We start from the raw sequence: 20998 nt of genomic DNA, 5'->3' as shown, positions 1-20998 counted from the left end.
TTCAGTTTGCTGCTAAAGGAGTAAGGAAACTTGGATTCTGGTGTTTTTTTTTTTTAAAGCAATTCCCTCCCTCCCTCCCCACTCCCCGAATTAATAGGCCTATTGAGGTAAAATTGATATAAAATAAGGTACAAATATTTGAAGTGTACAGTCTCATAGGTTTTGACACATGTGTACACCCTTGAAAACCACACTACAGTTAAGAACATATTCGGCCCTCAAAGTTTCTTTGTGCCTCTCTGAAATCCCTTTGCCTTCCTTCCTGCCTTACCCCCAGGCAATGACTGATCTGATTTCCATTTCTGTCGATTAGTTTGCATTTTCTGGAGTCTATGTAAGTGGAATCATGGTGAATATACTCTTTTTTGATATGATTTATTTCACTCAACATAATTATTTTGATATTAATTCATGCTCTTGTATGTGTTAACAGTTCATTTTTGTTGAAGAGCATTCCGTAGTATGGATGTGCCACAGTTTGTGTATCTGTTCACCTATTGAAGGACATTATGTGTGCTTCCATTTTTTGGCTATTAGAAATAAAACTGCTCCAAACTTTTATATATAAGTTCACCTGTGGATATGTTTTCTTTTCTCATGGGTAAACATATAGAAATGGAATGGCTGGATGTATGGTAGGTATATGCTTAGCTTTTTAAGAAAAGGTTGGTTTTCAAGTTGGGTGTGACATTTTATATTTGCAAGAATATGTAAGGTTCCATTTCCTCCACATACTCACCCACATTTGGTATGGCCAGTCGTCTTAATTTTAGCCATTGTAACAGGTATGTTAAGAGTATCTGACTTGCATTTCTCTAATAACTTGTGATATCGATCAGCTTTTTAAGGTGCTTATTTGCTATCTGTATATCTTCTTTGATAAAGTCACTCCTCAGATCTTTAATACATTTTCCAAAATCGAGTATTTTTTTAAAAATTTATTTGTTTTTATTTTTGGCTGTGTTGGGTCTTTGTTGCTGCGCATGGGTTTTCTCTAGTTGCGGCGAGTGGGGCTACTCTTTCTTGCGGTACAGAGGCTTCTCATTGCAGTGGCTTCTCTTGTTGCGTAGCACGGGCTCCAGGCACGCGGGCTTCAGTAGTTGTGGCTCGCGGGCTCTAGAGCGCAAGCTCAGTAGTTGTGGCTCACGGGCTTAGTTGCTCTGCGGCATGTGGGATCTTCCTGAACCAGGGCTCAAACCCGTGTCCCCTGCATTGGCAGGTGGATTCTTAAACACTGCACCACCCGGGAAGCCCAAACTTGAGTAGTTTTTTAATTAACTGAGTTTTGAGATTTCTTTATGTATTCTGGACATAAGCTCTTCATCATATATATGATTTGCAAATATTTTCTTGCATTTTGGGGTTTGTCTTTGCATTTTGTTAACTGTGTCTTTCACAGAGCAGTTGATTTAATCTTGATGGAGTCCAGTTTATTAATTTTTTTCTTCTGTGGATTTTGCTTTTTGGTGCTGAGAAATACTTGTGTCACCCAAGGTCACAAAGATATTCTGTGTTTTCTTCTAGAAAGGTGTTGCATTTAGATCTATAATGCGATTTGAGTTTTTTAAATGTATGGTATGACATTTTTTTACATACTGAGTAGCCGGTTGTTTTAGCACTGTTTCTCTGAATTGCCTTTCATCATTCTTGAAAATTAGTTATCATATATGTGGATCTATTTTTGGAATCTCATGCTGTACGATTGCTCCATTTCTTTAGGCCAATACTCCACTATTTTGATTACTTCTACTTTACAACTACTCTTGAAATCGAACACTGTTAGTACTTCTATATGAATTTTAGTATTAGCTTGTCAATATCTACAGATAAGCCTGCTAGGATCTTGATTGTGTTTGCATTCAAACTATAGATTAATTTGGGGAAGATTGACATTTTAACCATATTGAGTTTTTGAAGCCATCAGCACCTGTATCTCTCCGTTTCTTTAGGTCTTCTTTAATTTCTTTCAGCGATGTTCTTTAGTTTTCAACAGACAGGTTGAACAGATACTGTTAATCAGATTTATCTCATCTTCATATTTTTTTATGCTATCGTTAATGGTAGTGTTGTCTTAATTTCAGATTGTGTTTGTCAATTGCTAGTATTCAGAAATACTACTCATTTTTGTGTATCTGTTATTCTAATTGCTTATTTGTAGAATCCATTGGGTTTTCTACATAAACGATCACGTTGTCTGCAGATAAAGTTTTACGTGTTTCTTTTTAATCTGGAGTCCTTTCGTGTCTATTCTTTATTGCATTTGCTGTAACCTTCAGTATAGTGTCGAACAGAAGTGAAGAGCTCAGATAACCTTGTTTTTGACCTTGAGGAGAAAGCATATAGTTTTTCATAATTAAGTATGGTGTTAGCCTTAGTTTTGTTTTAATAGACATCCTAAATCAGTGTGAGGAATTTCCTTTCTATTAATAGTCTGCTGAGATTTTTTTTTTTTTTAATTAAGAGTAGATGTCAGAAGTAGATTCTGTCACATGTGCTTTTTTTTTGCATTTGTAGAGATGATCATGTAGCTTGTTTGTTGATATGTGAGTTACATCTTTATGTGTGTGTGCTAAAGCAATCTTGCATTCCTGGGTTAAACTCTACTTGGTCGTGACGTTGGATTCAGTTTGCTAAAAGCTTTACACTTTTTATATCTATGTTCATGAGGGATATTGGTCTATAGTCTTATTTTCTTATCATGTCTTTGGTTTTCATGTCAGCATAATACTGGCTTCATAGAATGATTGGGAAATATAGTTTGCTCTTCAATTTTCTAGAAAAGTTGTGTAGTGCTGGGAATTTCTTTCTTATGTTATTTATAGGTAGAATCATTAGTGGAGCCATTTTGGCCAGGAGTTTTCTTTATTGGAAGATTTTCAACTACAAATTCAATGTCTTTCATAGGTATAGGGCTATTTAGATTATCTGTTTTTTCTTGCATGAATTTGTCTTTTAAGGAATTTGTTTCATGTAGGTTGACAAATCTGTTCTTCTAGAATGGATAATAGTGTTCCTTTACTGTCCTTTTGAATTGGTAGTGATGTTCCTCGTTCCTGTTGTTGGTAGTCTGTGTCTTTTCTCCACTTTCCTCATCAGTCTTGCTTGAGGTTTATCAGTTTTTTTTTGCGGTACGCGGGCCTCTCACTGTTGTGGCCTCTCCCGTTGCGGAGCACAGGCTCCGGACGCGCAGGCTCAGCGGCCATGGCTCACGGGCCCAGCCGCTCCGCGGCATGTGGGATCTTCCCGGACCGGGGCACGAACCCGTGTCCCCTGCATCAGCAGGCGGACTCTCAACCACTGCGCCACCAGGGAAGCCCGAGGTTTATCAATTTTATTGACCTTTTTTGAGCCAGCCTTTGCTTTCATTCATTTTTCTGTATTTTTTCCTGCTTTCTATTCCATTGATTTCCACTCTGATCTTTATTCCTTTTCTCTCACTTTGAGTTTAATTTGCTCTTCTGTTTTTTGGTTTTCTTTTTTGTGTCCCTGCTTGAAAATGCCCAACTTACGAGGTTTAGGTTAGAGCTTTCTCTTTTCTTCGGCTTATATCTGTGGTTCAGGAAAATAAAACTTTTGTAACTTGAGGTAGATTTTATTTTTCTAACAGTTTCAAGATCATGAAATAAAGTATGAAATGAAAACAGTGTGTCACTAAGCTAGATGATAGAGTTTTCTTTCTTACATGTATGAATTGCTATTTTAAAAAAATCTTGATTTTTTTTTTTTTTAGCACTTTCTTGTCCCCCTGCTTGATTTAGGGGATACTGCAGCTTTCTACTACAGACTTTGTTTCTGGTTGATACGGGGAATACTGTGTTCCATCCTTGTTTTTCAGTTTAACAAAAGCATTCTCTGGGTAAATTTTCCTTTGAAAATAAGAATAACACTTCTACAATTTGTGAGCTACTTACTACGTGTTACCCAGTTGTAAGACCTGTTTTGTGTTCCCATGTTGGAGACGGGGCGGTAGAAACGGATACTTATTTCAATATATTGAATACTTTTGTTACCTATATTCTAGCTGTTTCAGTTATGTATTTTAATGATGTTCTCAATGTATCATTAGTCCTGTGTTTGAATTACTGAGATTACTCCATCCACTCTTGGTAGGCACTTAATTTATTACTGATGGAATGATTATTCTACTTTTATGAATCATCTTGTTTGACTAAAAGGTAATTTTGGGGTATGCATATAACACATGGATACATTTCCTCAGTTTAAAAAATTAATATTTTTTAGAGAGATGGAAGTTTTATCTACTAGTTGAGTCCTGATTTTCTCCCTTTCACCAGTTTTGGGCATTTACATTTTAGGTCGATCCATATGAAATTGCCAACATTCAACCCCCTTTGACCTTTGAACAGCAGTTTCTTATGCTTCAGCCTATGATATATGGCCATAAGGCAGACACGTAATCGTTTTGTGTGTCTTTACACCGTAGTGCCCTAGCTCATGTATTACTCTGCAGCTCATTTTTCACCTCAGCAGTGTAGCATGTGATTTTCTTCATGGAAATCCGCACAGATTTCTGCCTTGCTGTTTTTTAAATGCTGCAGAGTTTGGATTGTTCCCAGTTTTAGTCATTCCCTAGTGCTGACCAGATAGGTTGCTTACACTTTTCCCATGTTGTCTTTAGGCCTTTGTGACTATAAATTGCTTTTATCGATTACTGTCGTAAAACCATAGAAGTGTTCATTAAAACTGCGTTTAAAGTCTTTTGCATTGAAAAATTTTATTACTGTAATATGCTCCTTCTATTTGTTGATAGTTAGTCTTCTTTCAAGAACAGTAATTTCTGTTACTTTTCATTTTGACCCTAACCTATTGTGTTTCAGCTCAGTTCTTCCAAGCTATGTTGTAAGCTTTTAAAGCAAAGAGAGTTTATAGTTCTGGCATTGGCTTCCCCATTCTCTTTTTTTAGCATCTAATTCAGAGCTTTCTTCATGATAAGCACTCTGGAAATAATTATTAATAAGCCAGTGTGTACTTAGTTGATTTGGTCAAATTTAACCAAGTCCAGAATTGAACGGCAGTGGTTGATAATTCTTTGGCTAAGACTGAAATTATGATAAGTTACTCAAAATAATTATATTCTAAAACACTGCTGCCCCCAAAGAAATATGTGAACCATATATGCAATTTAAAACTTCCTAGGGAATTCCCTGATGGTCCAGTGGTTAGGATTCCGTGCTCTCACTACCAAGGGCCAGGGTTTGATTCCTGGTTGGGGAACTAACAGCCTGCAGGCCATGTGGCACAGCCAAAAAATAAACAAATTAAAACAAAAAAACTTCCTAGTAGCTACGTTAAAAAAAGAGAGAGGAATAGGTGAAATTTAATTTTAATATATACCTTTTGACCCAGTATATCCAAAATAGTATCATTTCAACATGGAATTTATAAAATACGCAGAATTATTTGACCTATATTTACGTTCTTTTTTGTTTGATACTAGGTCTTTAAAATCTGGTGTGTATTTTATACTTATAGCTTTATACATCTCATTTTGCTGTACCCCCATTGCAGGTTTTAAGAGTCACTAAAATGGAATGATATATGTGTGTGTATGTGTGTGTGTGTGTGTGTACATCCATATATAAGTATACACACATACAATTTTTTTGTTTGTTTCTTGATTAGAATTTCTGGTTAATCAGTCTTACTAAAGACATATTTATGTTTTCTCACTTCCTGATCTATGGGGCTTGTAACTCTGAAGAGACAAGTGAATTTTAAAAATGCCATAATTTATACTTTTATAGTAGTATCTTGGTAATAATAATCTAATTTGGAATTGTTAGTATAGTCTCTGGCAAAAAAGTTGTATTTGAAACATGAATCTTCTTAAGCTTTTCAGGCAGGTATCATACAGGTGAAGACGATCACTTCCCATTTTGTGTGTTTTGCTTTTCATAGGTGTCTGCTGCAGATATTTCATCAAATAAGGAGGAAGAAGAAAACTCTATGCACAATACAGTCGTGTTGTTTTCTAGCAGTGACAAGTTCACTTTGCATCAGGTTTGAACTAAATTATTTGTCTTGCACTTTTTAAAAAAATTAATCACTTTATTAATTAATGGCTGAGTTGGGTCTTTGTTGCTGGGTGTGGGCTTTCTCTAGTTGCAGCGAACGAGGGCTAGTCTTCCATGTGGTACGCGGGCTTCTCATTGCGGTGGCTTCTCTTGTTGTGGAGCATGGGCTCTAGGCATGCGGGCTTCAGTAGTTGTGGCTCGTGGGCTCTGGATCGCAGGCTGAGTAGTTGTGGCACACAGTCTTGGTTGCTCCGCGGCATGTGGGATCTTCCCAGACCAGGGCTCGAACCTTTGTCCCCTGCATTTGCAGGAGGATTCTTCACCACTGTGCCACCAGGGAAGCCCTGTCTTCCACTTTTGAACTCCTCCTTGCCCATTTCTACTTTAACCCGTATATACTGCAGTCATTTAATATTTAACTCTAGAGCTATACCAACTGAGAAGGTGCTTTATAAAAATTATAAAATTAGTATATTGGTATAGTCTTAGTTTGGTCTGGAATTTAAAATACGTTAATGTGTTCTTAATTTCAGGATATGTGTGTAGTTTGTGGCAGTTTTGGCCAAGGAGCAGAGGGAAGATTACTTGCCTGTTCTCAGTGTGGTCAGTGTTACCATCCATACTGCGTCAGTATTAAGGTGAGTACACTTAGATTTAATTATTAATGTAAATATTCTTCAGGTTAACAAAAACGTATTGATTTGATTAGTATCATGCTGCTTCCAGTTCTTATAATTAATCAATTATTGTTTGTTAGGATTATTATACATATGTGACAATATTTAAGTACTTTAAATACTAAAGTACACCCTCCACTTCACCCCCCCACCCCCCTGCTCCTTCACTGCCTTTTTGGAATCTCAGTTGTGTGCGAAATTGTGTGATATTGTCCTCAGATCACTAACACCTTGTTGGGTTTTTTCCCCCAATTGTTTTTCTTTCTGTGCTTTAGTTTGTATAGTTCTATTACATTCCCAGAATGCACTATTATTATGCAGTATCCAGCCTATTTTTAAGGCCATCCAGTGGGGTTTTTTTTTTTGGCTGTACGCGGGCCTCTCACTGTTGTGGGCTCTCCCCTTGCGGAGCACAGGCTCCGGATACGCAGGCTCAGCGGCCATGGCTCACGGGCCTAGCTGCTCCGCGGCATGTGGGATCTTCCCGGACCGGGGCGCGAACCCGTGTCCCCTGCATTGGCAGGTGGACTCTCAACCACTGTGTCACCAGGGAAGCCCTCATCCAGTGGATTTTTTACCCAGATAATTCTGTTTTTTAATCTCAGTTCCATTCTATAGCTTATACTTATCTTGTGGTTTTAAATGTTTTCTTCATTATGCTTTTTGTTTCAAGTCCTTGAGAAGTTTATAATTGTCTGCTACTTCTATTATCCCTGACATTTTTCATTTTGTATTAACTAATTTTTCATTTTGTAAATGTTTTACAGCTTTCTTTTTAACATCTAGTAATTTTTGATTGAATGTGGACATTGTGCATTGTGATGGTATATTGTTGAGAGTCTAGATTTTGTTCCTTTAAAACGCAGTGAAATTTTGTTGTGGCAGGCAGTTATTTGTGGATAAGTTTGAACCTTTTGACACTTCTTTGTGTCAAGCTTTGAGGTGAGTCCACAGAGCCTTCACTCTGAGGTGGCTATTCTCAAACTTTTTGGTCTTAGAACCCTTAGCACTCTTAAAAAAGTATTGAGGACCCCAAGGAGATTTTGTCTATGAAGATAATAATGATTGAATATTTACTGTTTTAGAAATTACTACTGAGAATATTTTAAAACACAAAAATATGCAGACACACCTTGTATAATGCCAATGTAATGATGTTTTATACATCATGTAGCGTCTACAAAACATCACAGAGTGAATTAAAGTGAATAGTTTAGATCACACTTTCTTAACTGCTGTTCTAGCAGCAGTTCAATACTTGAGGCATGGCCTTTATGAGGTCTCTGCTGAATTCTCCCTAAACCTTCCCCTTTCTGATCCCTACAGGCCCCCATTCACCAGTGTCTTTTCAGTCTGACATGGTTGAGATTCAGATGTCTTCCAGCATTGTGTGCCCTCTGATATTTATTACAGATTCCCAGGAGCTCTTCTTTACCCTGGTTTTGGGTCCTTGTGTGACCTCCTGGATGTGCAGCTTGGTGTTCAGTCGAAGACTAAAGGGAAATACTGTGTTGATTCCTGGAGTTCGTTCTTTTTGTTTTTTTTTTTTTTTTGGAGTTCTTTCTTACTGCTCCCTTCTTTCCAGTGCTCTGTCCTGCACATTCCAACTGCCTCAGCCCCCTGAACTCCAACAGTGTGTCCTAAACTCAGTGAGCCCGTTGTACTTGCCTGGGCTCGTCCTTCCCTGGGGATCATTCTGGAAAAATGGGTATAGGCAGAATATCATAGGACTCTTCCTTGCTTGTTTCCCTCCTCTCAGAAAAAGTCTTACACTGCCTTTTGTCCGGTATCTGAAAAGAAGTGTTTCATAAATTTTGCCCAGTTTTCTAGTGTTTTATGATGGGAGACAGGTCTCGTTTCAGTTACTCCAACATAGTTGAAGCAAATATCCATTAGACTATAAAACACATCTCTCATACCTTAGACATAATACATGGATGGGGACCCTGGATAATATCTTGGTTCAAAGAGCTCTTAAAAATGAAGATAAAACCAGTTCAATATGAGGCAAAAAAGAGTGGATAGTAGAGCCCTGAAATCTGCACTAAGGGGATTTCAAAGCGGGGGATTGTTCAAATGTTGAAATACCACAGAGAGTTCAAATGATAAACACTAGTACGTCATCTAGATTTGGAAGTAAGGTCTTGACTGACTGACTTGAGCAGTTTCACTGGTGGTGGGCAGAGTGACCAGACTGTAGTGTGTTGAAGAGTCACTTTAAACTGAGGGACTTGAGAATTCGGCCGTAAAGGACCACAGGCTGTGAAACAGGAAAACTTAGTGGAATGAAGATACATCATTAAAAAAAATTCTACTCCTTTATCTTCATCTTACCTTTCTTCTAAGCCAGGGGTTGGTAAACTGCCACACAGGCCAAATCTTGCCCACTGCCTATTTTTGCAAGTGAAGTTTTATTGGAACACAGCCGTGCTCTTTTGTTTACATACGTCAGTAGTGAGCTTCACACTACAGTGGCACAATTATGTAGTTTAACATACTTCCTGGCCAGCGAAGTCTAGAATATTTATTATCCTGTCCTTCACAGAAAAAGTTTGCTGGCTACTGCTGTATGCTCCCCTGCTCTTCCTACCCTAGGCTGTTTCTTCCATTTGGGTAAATAATATAACCTGATAATCTAAGACTAATTTAAACGTATCGGTAGGCTAATCAAAGTAATAAATACACACGCTTAAGAAGCAAATGTCTTTACGAGCCTTATGGTAACCGACCGACCCGTCTTCTTCTGCCTTCACATCTGAGTCCTCTTCCCCACAACGCAACCCCTTTGGGTTCGTTCAGGTCCTTCTTTTTGTAGTTAACTGTACAGCGCTAAATATTATACTCGTGTTACTCCTTTATGTGTGTTAGATTTTGTTGACTTGCCTCTATAAATAAATAAATAAATGCTGATTGAGCTCTTAAAATACACCTCCTGCCTTCTCCCAGCATCCTCCCAGTATAGTTGTTTTACTATATTTAGTTAATAAACAATGTTGGCTGTGACTCCATAAATGTTCACTGGAGATCTAAATAGTGTACTGTGACTTCATTTTGTTTTTCATGGAGTTTTTAATAGCGAGAAGAAAATAATGATTCATGATTCTCCGTTAGTTTTTGTTTGTTTTTACCTACTGTGGAAGCATGATCATATCAGATTATTTCAGCAAGTAACAGTTTTTCTGGGAAAGGCTTAACCCCTTCCACACTCTGCTTTTCCCTGTTCTGAGCTGGGCTGGTAGCTTCTAGGTCTGTTACTCAGTTCTCATCCTCAAACATCTCTGGGATGACATCCTCTTTTGGGTTCATTGCTTTCTAGATCCCACGTCTTCCTTTTTCTTGGTATACACCCTCACTTTGTTCCTCATATCTCTTAAGTAACTTCATTAGAAAGGGTACTTGGAAAATGAATTTTGAGTCTTTGTCTGAAAGGTATTCCACTTTAACACTTATTGCTTGTTCAGTTAGATTAAGGATTGTACCTTGAGAAGTATTTTCCTGTAGAATTGGAAACTGTTACACTCTTTTAGCATCCAGAGTTGGAAAGTTTGATGCTACTTTGATAGTTGTTCATTTATATAACTCTTGTTTTCCTCTCAGGTAGTTTTTTTTTTTTTTTGCAGTACGCGGGCCTCTCACTGTTGTGGCCTCTCCCGTTACGGAGCACAGGCTCCGGACGCTCAGGCTCAGCGGCCATGGCTCACGGGCCCAGCTGCTCCACGGCATGTGAGATCCTCCTGGACCGGGACACGAACCCGTGTCCCCTGCATTGGCAGGTGGACTCTCAACCACTGTGCCACCAGGGAAGCCCTCAAATAGTTTTAAGACCTTATTCTTCATGATCTTAATTTTTATTCTGTATCTTGATTGGTTGCTATTTTGTTATAACACAGGTTCTTTGCAGTCCTTTTTACCTGTAGACTCTAGTCTTTTGAGATCTCTTAGTTTGTTCCAAATTCTTAATACTACATGATGTGGCTATTTTCTGGAATTTATTAGAAGCATAGAGATTCTCAAATTTTTCCACTTAAGTTAGACCCTTGAGGCAAAGGAGAATAAGCAGAGGGCTGAATATGAACTTAAGAAGTCCTAGCTGCTTAGCCTAAAATCCTCCAAGACCATAAAATGGCCTTGGGAACTCATGTTGTACCTTAATTTTCTTTGCATTTTTAATATACAAGTCCTTATGCGATGTACACAAGTTTCAGGATCATGAATTCATGAAATGTCATAGATTGAAGCTTTATCAATACATTTTCAAGTCCTGTGTTAACAATAATGGGGTCATTTACTTGTTTTCTTTAAAAACCAGTTACCACATCTATCAAGTGGACATAAAATCCAGAGCACAAGGTAGTTACATAAACTGAAAAAGGCATTAAAATATGGATCCCTTTATATTATTCTGTCCAATAGGCAGACTCCGAAAAGTACATGAACGTGGTCACCCCGGAATTGGGCCACTGTTGGTGCTCAGTAAATGTTAGTTGCTTTTGCCTCTTTTCTGCTCCTAGGTATGTAAGCACCGTGTTCATTTGGCGCTTGATCAGATATGGCGTATTTGATCATGTTTGCATGAGGGGTAGGTTAACGTATGAATCACACGGCTTGGTTGTTTCTTTTGCAGATCACGAAAGTGGTTCTGAGCAAGGGTTGGAGGTGTCTGGAATGCACTGTGTGTGAGGCCTGTGGGAAGGCGACAGACCCAGGAAGACTCCTGCTGTGCGACGATTGTGACATAAGTTATCACACCTACTGCTTGGACCCGCCACTGCAGACAGTTCCCAAAGGAGGCTGGAAGTGCAAATGGTACCCTAGGACTTATGTTTCCCTTGTTAGACTTTTTAAGTTCAGAACTTTCCCACAATACTTTAGTTTTCACAAATTAGCAGCAACTGCTTAATTGCGTGATACATGTTTACAATGATCGATACCACTAACCAGAAAATTTTTCAAATGTGCATTAAATACTTTCCCCCTGTTCTGTTCTTGTGTAGCTTCTTGAATTTCAGTAACTAAATAACTGAGTAAATAAAATTGAGACTTGTGGGGTGTTGGGTTTCAGGTGTGTGTGGTGCAGACACTGTGGAGCGACATCTGCAGGTCTGAGATGTGAATGGCAGAACAACTACACACAGTGTGCTCCGTGTGCAAGCCTGTCCTCCTGCCCCGTCTGCTACCGAAACTATAGAGAAGAAGACCTTATTCTGCAGTGTAGACAATGTGATAGGTATTGTGCTGTTTTTTTCTTCATCTTTCGTAAGCTTTTCTCTCTTAAATATAGCAAAAGGAAATTGAAAAATAACTTTCTTCTATCTTAACGGTAAGAAGTAAGAGTTTTCCTTTCCAGATTTTTAGTCAGCTAGAAGCTTAACAGAAGTTTGCTGTTTCATATTTTCAGTTCTAGGCTAAACATTTTTCACTTGGGGCTTTCTGAGGGTTGAGGTCTTTGATTTCAGTGGTATATTATTGTGCTCTGTTAGCACCGTACATGTAATATTAGTAATCATATTATTTCATCAGTAGTACGGGCTTCTCAGGGTTCTGCCTACCAGTTCTTTGTTCTAAGGCAGGGTGACTTTTATTTCCTGGTGACGGTTCGTTATCACGTACACAAGCTCTGTCTACTCCACAGTAGGTGCATCACCTGGACCACTCTGTTACGGGAATTCCTTTCTACTTACCCTAACTAGCTTCCGTGCTGTCTCTGAAATACTCAGTATTTTGTCATAAAGCAATTATCCCATCCTCATATAACGTGCTTTTGCTTCGTTCATAGTACTTGTTCTCATTGCTTTTTTCTTCTTCTCAGCTCTGACAGTTTTTCGGGGTCGGTAGGAATGGTTAGAGAGGGGTGACGTGGGCTAGGTGGGAGGAGCACATGAGACTTGGGGGCTTTAAGGTTGGAGGCTGTCAGCTCCTGTTGCAGTTTTTAAAAGGAAGCCATCAGTATATTTCTTCTTTTTTTAATGTATGAATATGGTCTTTCTAGATGGATGCATGCAGTTTGTCAAAACTTAAATACTGAAGAGGAAGTGGAAAATGTAGCAGACATTGGTTTTGATTGTAGCATGTGCAGACCCTATATACCTACATCAAATGGTAAGCAAATGATTTAAATGGTGAGTCTGTGCTCTTGGATTGATACAACTCACTTGTGCCTGCTGTCCTTAATCAGTGAGTGGGCTTAACTGTACTTCTTTTTCTCTTTTTGTGAAACTATTATTTGGACAAGTATTTTATGAAAAATAAGTTGCTTTTCATTTTTAATTAACTCATTATCCCAGTAATATGTTAAAACAATCTACTTACATAAAGGAAGTAAATTAAGAATATATTTTAGCTATAAGGTGTAATTTTTGCTTTCAAGAATCATAATCTTGGGGACTTCACCGGTGGTGCAGTCGTTAAGCATCTGCCTGCCAGTGCAGGGGACATAGGTTCAATCCGTGGTCTAGGAAGATCCCACATGCCTCGGAGCAACTAAGCCTGAGCGCCACAACTACTGATCCTGTGCTCTAGAGCCTGTGAGCCACAACTACTGAACCCGCATGCCACAAGTACTGAAGCCTGTGAGCCTAGAGCCCGTGTTCCGCAACAAGAGAAGGCACCACGATGAGAAGCCTGCGCACTGCAACGAAGCGTAGCCCCCGCTCGCCGCAACTAGAGAAATGCTGCGCACAGCAACGGAGACCCAACGCAGCCAAAAATAAATACATATATAAATAAATAAATTTATTTTAATTTTTTTAAGGTGTCCCTTTAAAAAAATTTTTTTAACATCTTTATTGCAGTATAATTGCTTTACACTGTTGTTTTAGTTTCTGCTGTATAACAAAGTGAATCAGGTATACATATATATATATCCCCTCCCTCTTGCATCTCCCTCCCACCCTCCTTATCCCACCCCTCTAGGTGGTCACAAACCACCGAGCTGATCTCCCTGTGCTATGTGGCTGCTATCTATTTTACATTTGGTAGTGTATATATGTCAGAGCTACTCTCTCACTTCGTCCCAGCTTACCCTTCCCCCTCCCCATATCCTCAAGTCCATTCTCTACGTCTGCATCTTTATTCCATCCTGCCCCTAGGTTATTCAGAACTTTTTTTTTTTTTTAGATTCCATATATGTGTTAACATATGGTATTTGTCTTTCTCTTTTTGACTTACTTCACTCTGTATGACAGACTCTAGGTCCATCCACCTCACTACAAATAACTCAATTTCGTTTCTTTTTATGGCTGAGTAATATTCCATTGTATATATGTGCCACATCTTCTTTATCCATTCATCTGTCGATGGGCACTTAGGTTGCTTCCGTGTCCTGGCTATTGTAAGTAGTGCTGCAGTGAACATTGTGGTACATGACTCTTTTTGAATTATGGTTTTCTCAGGGTATGTGCCCAGTAGCGGGATTGCTGGGGTCGTATGGTAGTTCTATTTTTAGTTTTTTAAGGAACCTCCATACTGTTCTCCAGAGTGGCTGTATCAATTTACATTCCCACCTACAGTGCAAGAGGGTTCGCTTTTCTCCACACCCTCTCCAGCATTTATTGTTTGTAGATTTTTTGATGGTGGCCATTCTGACTGGTGTGAGGAGATACCTCAGTGTAGTTTTGATTTGCATTTCTCTAATAATTAGTAACGTTGAACATCTTTTCATGTGTTTGTTGGCAATCTGTATGTCTTCTTTGGAGAAATGTCTATTTAGTTCTGCCCATTTTTGGATTTGGTTGTTTGGTGTTTTTGATATTGAGCTATGTGAGCTGCTTGTATATTTTGGAGATTAATCCTTTGTCAGTTGCTTCGTTTGCAAATATTTTCTCCCACTCTGAGGGTTATCTTTTCATCTTGTTTATGGTTTCCTTTGCTGTGCAAAAGCTTCTAAGTTTCATTAGGTCCCATTTGTTTATTTTTATTTCCATTTCTCTAGGAGGTGGGTCAAAAAGGATCTTGCTGTGATTTATGTCATAGAGTGTTCTGCCTATGTTTTCCTCTAAGAGTTTTATAGTGTCTGGCCTTACATTTAGGTCTTTAATCCATTTTCAGTTTATTTTTGTGTATGGTGTTAGGGAGTGTTCTAATTTCATTCTTTTACATGTAGCTGTCCAGTTTTCCTAGCACCACTTATTGAAAAATAAATAAAATAAAATAAATTTATTTAAAAAAAGACTCATAATCTTGTAGTTATTAGCAATACATAGGAATCCAGTACATTGGTTCTTTATCTTTACCAGTTTTTCTTCCATGATGTTGTGTATTTCCTCCACCATTTCTCTTTGTTGTTTTAAAGGCAGCTTTTAATTCTATTTAATTTAATTCTATTTAGTTTTCAAGCATTTATTTTAGTAAAATGGGTACAGTAGTAGAAACTTTAATCATATGTAAATCTTTAAGTACACCTTACCTTTTGTGAAAAAATCACGAGTTTTTGTTTTTGTTTTTGTTTTTTTTCCATTTCAGTGCCTTCCTCAGACTGCTGTGAATCTTCACTTGTAGCACAAATTGTCACAAAAGTGAAAGAGCTAGGTAAAATCTGAAATGCTTTCCTTGACTGTTCTTTACAAAAAGCAAAGAAATGCTTTTATATAACTGAATTGTGACACGTTACATGAATCCTGCCTTACTCATTTGGGTGTTCAGTGTAAATTTCCTAATGTTGGTAATCATTTCTGTAATTACATACAAAATGTCTGTCTTTCCCAGCTTTAGTGGGACAGTATTCCTACAGATCTCACCAAATTGGCAGTGAAAATAACCACTTTTGAAATAACCGTTAACTACATACTTGTTTTGGTTTCGTTGTTACATTATTGTGTTTAGTTACCAGTTAGACTAGACAATAAGGCCTAGTTAGCAAAGAGATTTCTTCAGAATTCATTCTCTTACTATTTTTTTCTGTAACAGATCAGCCTAGAATAGTGACTAACATGATATTCTTACTAGACTCTCATTCTTTTGCCTACTTCTGTTTGATATCATCTGATACAAAAACATTTGGATCGTACAGAAATTTTCCTAATGAACAGCAATTTGGTACACTTGCAGAGTTTCTGCTTATTTACTACCTCTCCTTGTAAGTGATTATACTGATGCTTTGATTTCCAAATGGGCTTATGGAGTATTTCTGTTTCTCTTCTGTAAATTGATCCTCACCTTTTAGTCTGAAAGGATACTCTAGGAAAAGGCTCATAGTCGAGTGACCGAAGCATTGCTTTTAGCTTCCGTGCTTTCTTTTTAAATCCCTGTATTGATACATGAAAATAGAAATGCCAGGAAGACCATTTAAAAAAAAACTTACAACCTTTCTCTCTATAATTCAAGGAGGTTTGACCAGCTATGCTTACTTTTAACTGAGTACTGTTAATTATTTGTGCATTTCATAGGTAATTGGTTTATAGAAGTCACATTCCCTTGACATGGTCCTTATGGAACAATAATCAACTTATCAATCAAAATTTAAATGAAAGTTTTAATTTGTATCCTTGGGATATTGTAATTTTAGATCCACCCAAGACCTACACCCAGGATGGTGTATGTTTGACTGAATCAGGGATGACTCAGTTACAGAGCCTCACAGTTACTGTTCCAAGAAGAAAACGGTCAAAACCAAAGTTGAAGTTGAAGATCATAAATCAGAATAGCGTGGCCGTCCTTCAGACCCCTCCAGACATCCAATCAGAGCATTCAAGGGATGGTGAAATGGATGATAGTCGAGGTAATACTTACATATTTTCCATGGAATATGTTTGCAAAAATAAAGAATATAAAAGAGCTTTTAAAATTATTTGATTTATCTAAGGGTAGATCCTGCTGACTTAGAAGGTAACCCTTGGTGTGACACTGTCCTGCGTCAGTGGTCTTCTGAGACCTTGCCTTTTCAGGTTCTCTTCGTTTCATGTATCCTAGAACAGACCTATATTACAGAAATTTCCAGGAGCACCATATCTTCGAAGGTCACAGATCTTTTCAGATCTTTTCGGGGTTTGCCAGATAGCTGCATAAACCCCTTCAGATGCTGTGAACTTGGATTTCATGGTTAAGTTAAAGTAGAACTCCATGCAATCTAGAAATGAAAGACCATCATTAATGTTCAAATATGAGCTTATATTCACAGATACTCGTCATAAACCATCTGTTTATAAACATTTTCTTGATCAGGTTTTTCTGGCTGAATTTTCTTGAGATGAAAAAATAATTTTAGTGGCATTAAATTCCACATGAGTTTTATTTTTGCTTTTCTCTGAAGGAGATCGCCATAGGCTTGTTTGTTTTTTAGGGTGGTTATTTCTTTTCAGTTGATTCAAAAATAAATAGTTGCTTTTGTTCCATCACATCTTATCATTCACCAGTATTTATTGAATGCCTGCTGTGTGCCAGATGTTGGAAGTCAAGTCAATGAGCAAAGCAGATAAGATTCTCTGCTCATGGAACTTACATTTTAATGTTAGGAGAAAAGATCATTAAAAATACATAACATAATAAGTTAATAAAGATGTGTTTGGCAAGTGCTGTTGAGAGGACTTGGGAGCACAGACAGTGGGCTGAGGGCCCAGATGAACTGGAAGCCATGTTTAAGCACCGACTTTAAAGAGTTGAGTGAGCCACTCGATTATCTGAGGGGAGAGACAACGGGAAAGACCCTGAGTGGGATGTGCCTATAACATTTGCTGAACATTGTGGAGAACAGTGTGTCCAGCACAGTGAGCAAAGGGATAAAGGCCTGTGATGAGATCAGAGTTGTGAGGAGAAGTGGGGTGACTCAGTAGGTCCTGTAGGACCATAAAGGTGATGCTTAAGGCATTTACTGGAAATGGAATGGGAGGTTGTTTGGAGGTATCTGATGAGAACAGTGGCAAAATCTTACTTATAGTTTAAAAGGAACACTGCTGTGATGTAAACAGACTTTTAAGCCCAAGAGTTGTAGCAAGCAGTTCAGGCAGGAGGCTCTTGCAGCCGTCCAGGTGAGAGTTGATGGTGGCTTAGAATGGGTCTGTGTGTGCTCCTGTTACTTTATCAACTAATCCTCACATTTCTTTTGCACTGTGTGGTTGGAGAAAAGCTTTCTGATGCTTACGTATAACTCATTTTCAAGTACTATTGAACAGAAGTTCATTTTGAAGTTTTAAGTGATTTGAGGCTTGTGAAGAAGTAGTCTGTGTATCTGGGAGGAATTGACCTGATTTTACCATCAGCCAAAGTACAGTGAAGAATTGCAGTTTCTGAGGGTATCAGAAAATGCCTGAAGAATGGTTCCATAGTCCCTTAAATCTGAGAAATGCTGCATTTCACAGAATTTGAAAGGTTTCTTGGTAGTACACACTAATTCCCAAAGCATGAAATTATAGAGGGAAGAAATGTTTGTTGATGTTTGTTTAAAAAACAAAACATTGGGCTTCCCTGGTGGCACAGTGGTTGAGAGTCCGCCTGCCGGTGCAGGGGACACGGGTTCGTGCCCCGGTCCGGGAAGATCCCACATGCCGCGGAGCGGCTGGGCCCGTGAGCCATGGCTGCTGAGCCCGCGTGTCCGGAGCCTGTGCTCCGCAACGGAAGAGGCCACAACAGTGAGAGCCCCGCGTACCACAAAAAAAAAAAAAAACAAAAACAAAACATCAATAGAAAGACCCAAGAAGGTTTTCTCTATAACTACCGTTCTGTAAAACAACACTGTGAGAAATGGTAGATATTTCTGCAGCTGTACAGTTTCCAAATTGAGGCTGCCAGCAGGGAGATCCCCATAGAAGTAATACTGTCCATCATATTATACACATAATACATACGTAATTTTAGATTCCGCAGGAGTCGACGAAGTCCAAATGAACTTGTGATGCTCCTGAAATATTGCAGCAATACTCACCTTTTTGGGGGTTGTTTTTGTTCATTTTTAAACTCTTCTGATAAATGTTTCTTAAGGAAAATAAGTCATAAACAATCACCTTAGCATATCAGAAACAAACTTGTGCAATAAAAGCAGGCTCCTGGGGTCTGGATAGCCTGTTAGTGCAAAAAAATCCAAATCTAAAGAAAATAAAACTGCTATCTGTGTCTCAAGAGTGGGAGCGCAGGGGGTGGGGGGGAAAAAGTGGGAACACGGGGACTTCCCAGGTGGTGCAGTGGTTCATAATCCACCTGCCAGTTCAGGGGACATGGGTTCTATCCCTCCTCCGGGAATATCCCACATGCTGTGGAGCAAGTAGGCCCGTGCAACACACCTACTGAGCCTGCACTCTAGAGCCCGTGAGCCACAGCTGCTGAGCCTGCGTGCCGAAACTACTGAAGCCCGCGCACCTAGAGCCCGTGCTCCGCAACAAGAGAAGCCATCGCAATGAGAAGCCCGCGCACCACAACCAAGAGTAGCCCCCACTCGCTGCAACTAGAGAAAGCCCGTGCACAGCAACGAAGACCCAGTGCCCACAAAAATAAATAAATAAATTTATTTTAAAAAAAAAGATGAGCGGGAGCACAGTGCTTCCCTCTCAGTCGCTGCCCCCTGTGGACCCTCACAGCACGGTGGGGACATCGGGAGGTGGGGAGTGAGACCGCGCCCAGGCTGTGGCAGGCATGGTGTGGGGCAGGTTGAGAGGAGAGGAAGCAGCCGGGTGGGTCGGTTATCACCTCCTGCAATTCGTTAACGGTCATTTCCTCAATGCTGTAAGTTTTGTTTGGGGGCAAGTAATATATTCACGTGTTTTTAAACTGCGCAAGAATAAGGGTGTTTCTCTTTTCCCTGTCCTGCCAGTTCACTTCTCCAGACGCAGCCATTCTTTGTGTCCTTCCAGAGGTGTTTTGTTCATGTACAAGCACATGGATATATATTTTGTGTTCCTTTTGTCTTGCTGTTCTTGCTTTTATGTTATTCTTCATTTTTCATGGCCTCATTTTTCATATTCCTTTGTATGGATGTAAGTAACTCAGTTCCCAAACTGATAAGACCTTAAGGGGTTTTGTTTGTTTTTTCAGTCTTTTATTGTGTGTTTCCTGAGATTTCATGTATTCCTCCTTGTTTCTCTCCCTCACTTTTGGTGGGCATACCTTCTGTTGTTTCTTGAGAGAGAATGCATGGAAGGTAAATTTGAGAGGTTATGTACTTCTGAAAATGTACCCTCCCACCTGACTGATCTTTTCTAGGTTGGAATTCATTTTCCCTTCAGCATTTTGAAGTCATCCATCCAGTGTCTTTTAGTTCCTGGTATATAGGGAACTTGATACTTTTTATATGATCCGTGTTCTCTCTGGAAGCTCTTGGGATTTTAGGAAATTCTTTGTCTGCAGTGTTCTGAAATTTGGTGAAGATATGTCTATTTCAGTCTGTTAGGGATGTTTTTCCTTTCTTTTGTCAGGCACTGAGTGGTCCCTTTCGTCTGCCATCTCGTACCCCTCAGCGTTAGGAAATGTTCTTGAAACCATTGATTCTCCCCCTCCGTGCCCCGTCTTCTTTTTCTTGACCCTGCTATTCAGGTGTGAGACCCACTCAGCCCATTCTCCCTGTCTTTTCTCTCCTCCTTTCTAGCTCAGGTCTTTGCATTTTACTCTAAAGTAAATTTTTTATTTTATTTTTCTATCCCTCTACTGATTTTCATTTTTGTTTTGTTTTCAAATATCATGGATTAATTTCCAAGAGCTTTCTTTCCTTCCTTTGCATGTTCCTTTTCATAGCATCCTGTTCTTGCCTCATGAATGTTTTATCTTACCTGTTGGAGGATTGAAAAATTTTTTCTAATGTTTTCTTTTTCCTGCCTAGTCTTTCAATTCCCAGTTGCATTTTGTGGTCTCTGTCTTTCATGTGATAATCCTTGGTTGTCTGTGTGTGATTAAAAGTGAGGACTAAAAGTGGTGATTGGAAAAATAATTTTTTTAAAAAATAAGGAATGAGTGATTAAAAATGATGAAAATCTTCGAGTTTGTGGGTGGTATCTGTTGGCTAAGCTTTTGTGATCTGTGCTCACTATTTGGAAAATCCCCTAGTGTCAGTACCTTTAGACATTTCTCTTGGACTGGTCAGGTTTCCCAGAAGAATCTTCCTGTCTCCTGCTTGGACAGTAGAGGTTTAGCTGCTGGCTTTCTGGGAGTTTAGTGGGGAAAGGCCCCAGGGGAGAGAGGGTCAGCATTTAACATGCGTGTAGTCACTTAATCCTGTTTTCAGTCCGTGACCCCAGTGTTGAGTTTGAGTGTCTGAGTCCCATATCCTGTGAGTGTGAATGGCAGCCTCACAGTGTGTGAAGTTGGGAAGGTCATAGGGATTATGGCTTCTGTAGTTAATATGATATAAAACTCTCTTTGCTTTAGCTG

The 20998-nt window shown here is 39.0% G+C and overlaps 1 protein-coding gene across 1 annotated transcript in view; it reads left to right on the top strand.

The window, feature by feature from the left end:
• KMT2C (lysine methyltransferase 2C) overlaps window positions 1–20998 on the top strand; it is a 291349-nt gene that overhangs the window by 196565 nt on the left and 73786 nt on the right. Inside the window, exons 17-23 of the mRNA XM_065883694.1 lie at window positions 5920–6021; window positions 6569–6673; window positions 11337–11518; window positions 11775–11939; window positions 12702–12811; window positions 15173–15238; window positions 16215–16427. Of these exons, the coding sequence (XP_065739766.1) occupies window positions 5920–6021; window positions 6569–6673; window positions 11337–11518; window positions 11775–11939; window positions 12702–12811; window positions 15173–15238; window positions 16215–16427 (943 nt within the window). The remainder of the gene's footprint in view (window positions 1–5919; window positions 6022–6568; window positions 6674–11336; window positions 11519–11774; window positions 11940–12701; window positions 12812–15172; window positions 15239–16214; window positions 16428–20998) is intronic.

The sequence above is a fragment of the Phocoena phocoena genome, chromosome 9 (assembly GCF_963924675.1).
Source record: "Phocoena phocoena chromosome 9, mPhoPho1.1, whole genome shotgun sequence".
Classification (NCBI taxonomy): Eukaryota; Metazoa; Chordata; class Mammalia; order Artiodactyla; family Phocoenidae; genus Phocoena; species Phocoena phocoena.
The sequence above is the reverse complement of the archived record's forward strand: the minus strand, read 5'-3'. Positions and strand labels throughout refer to the sequence as shown.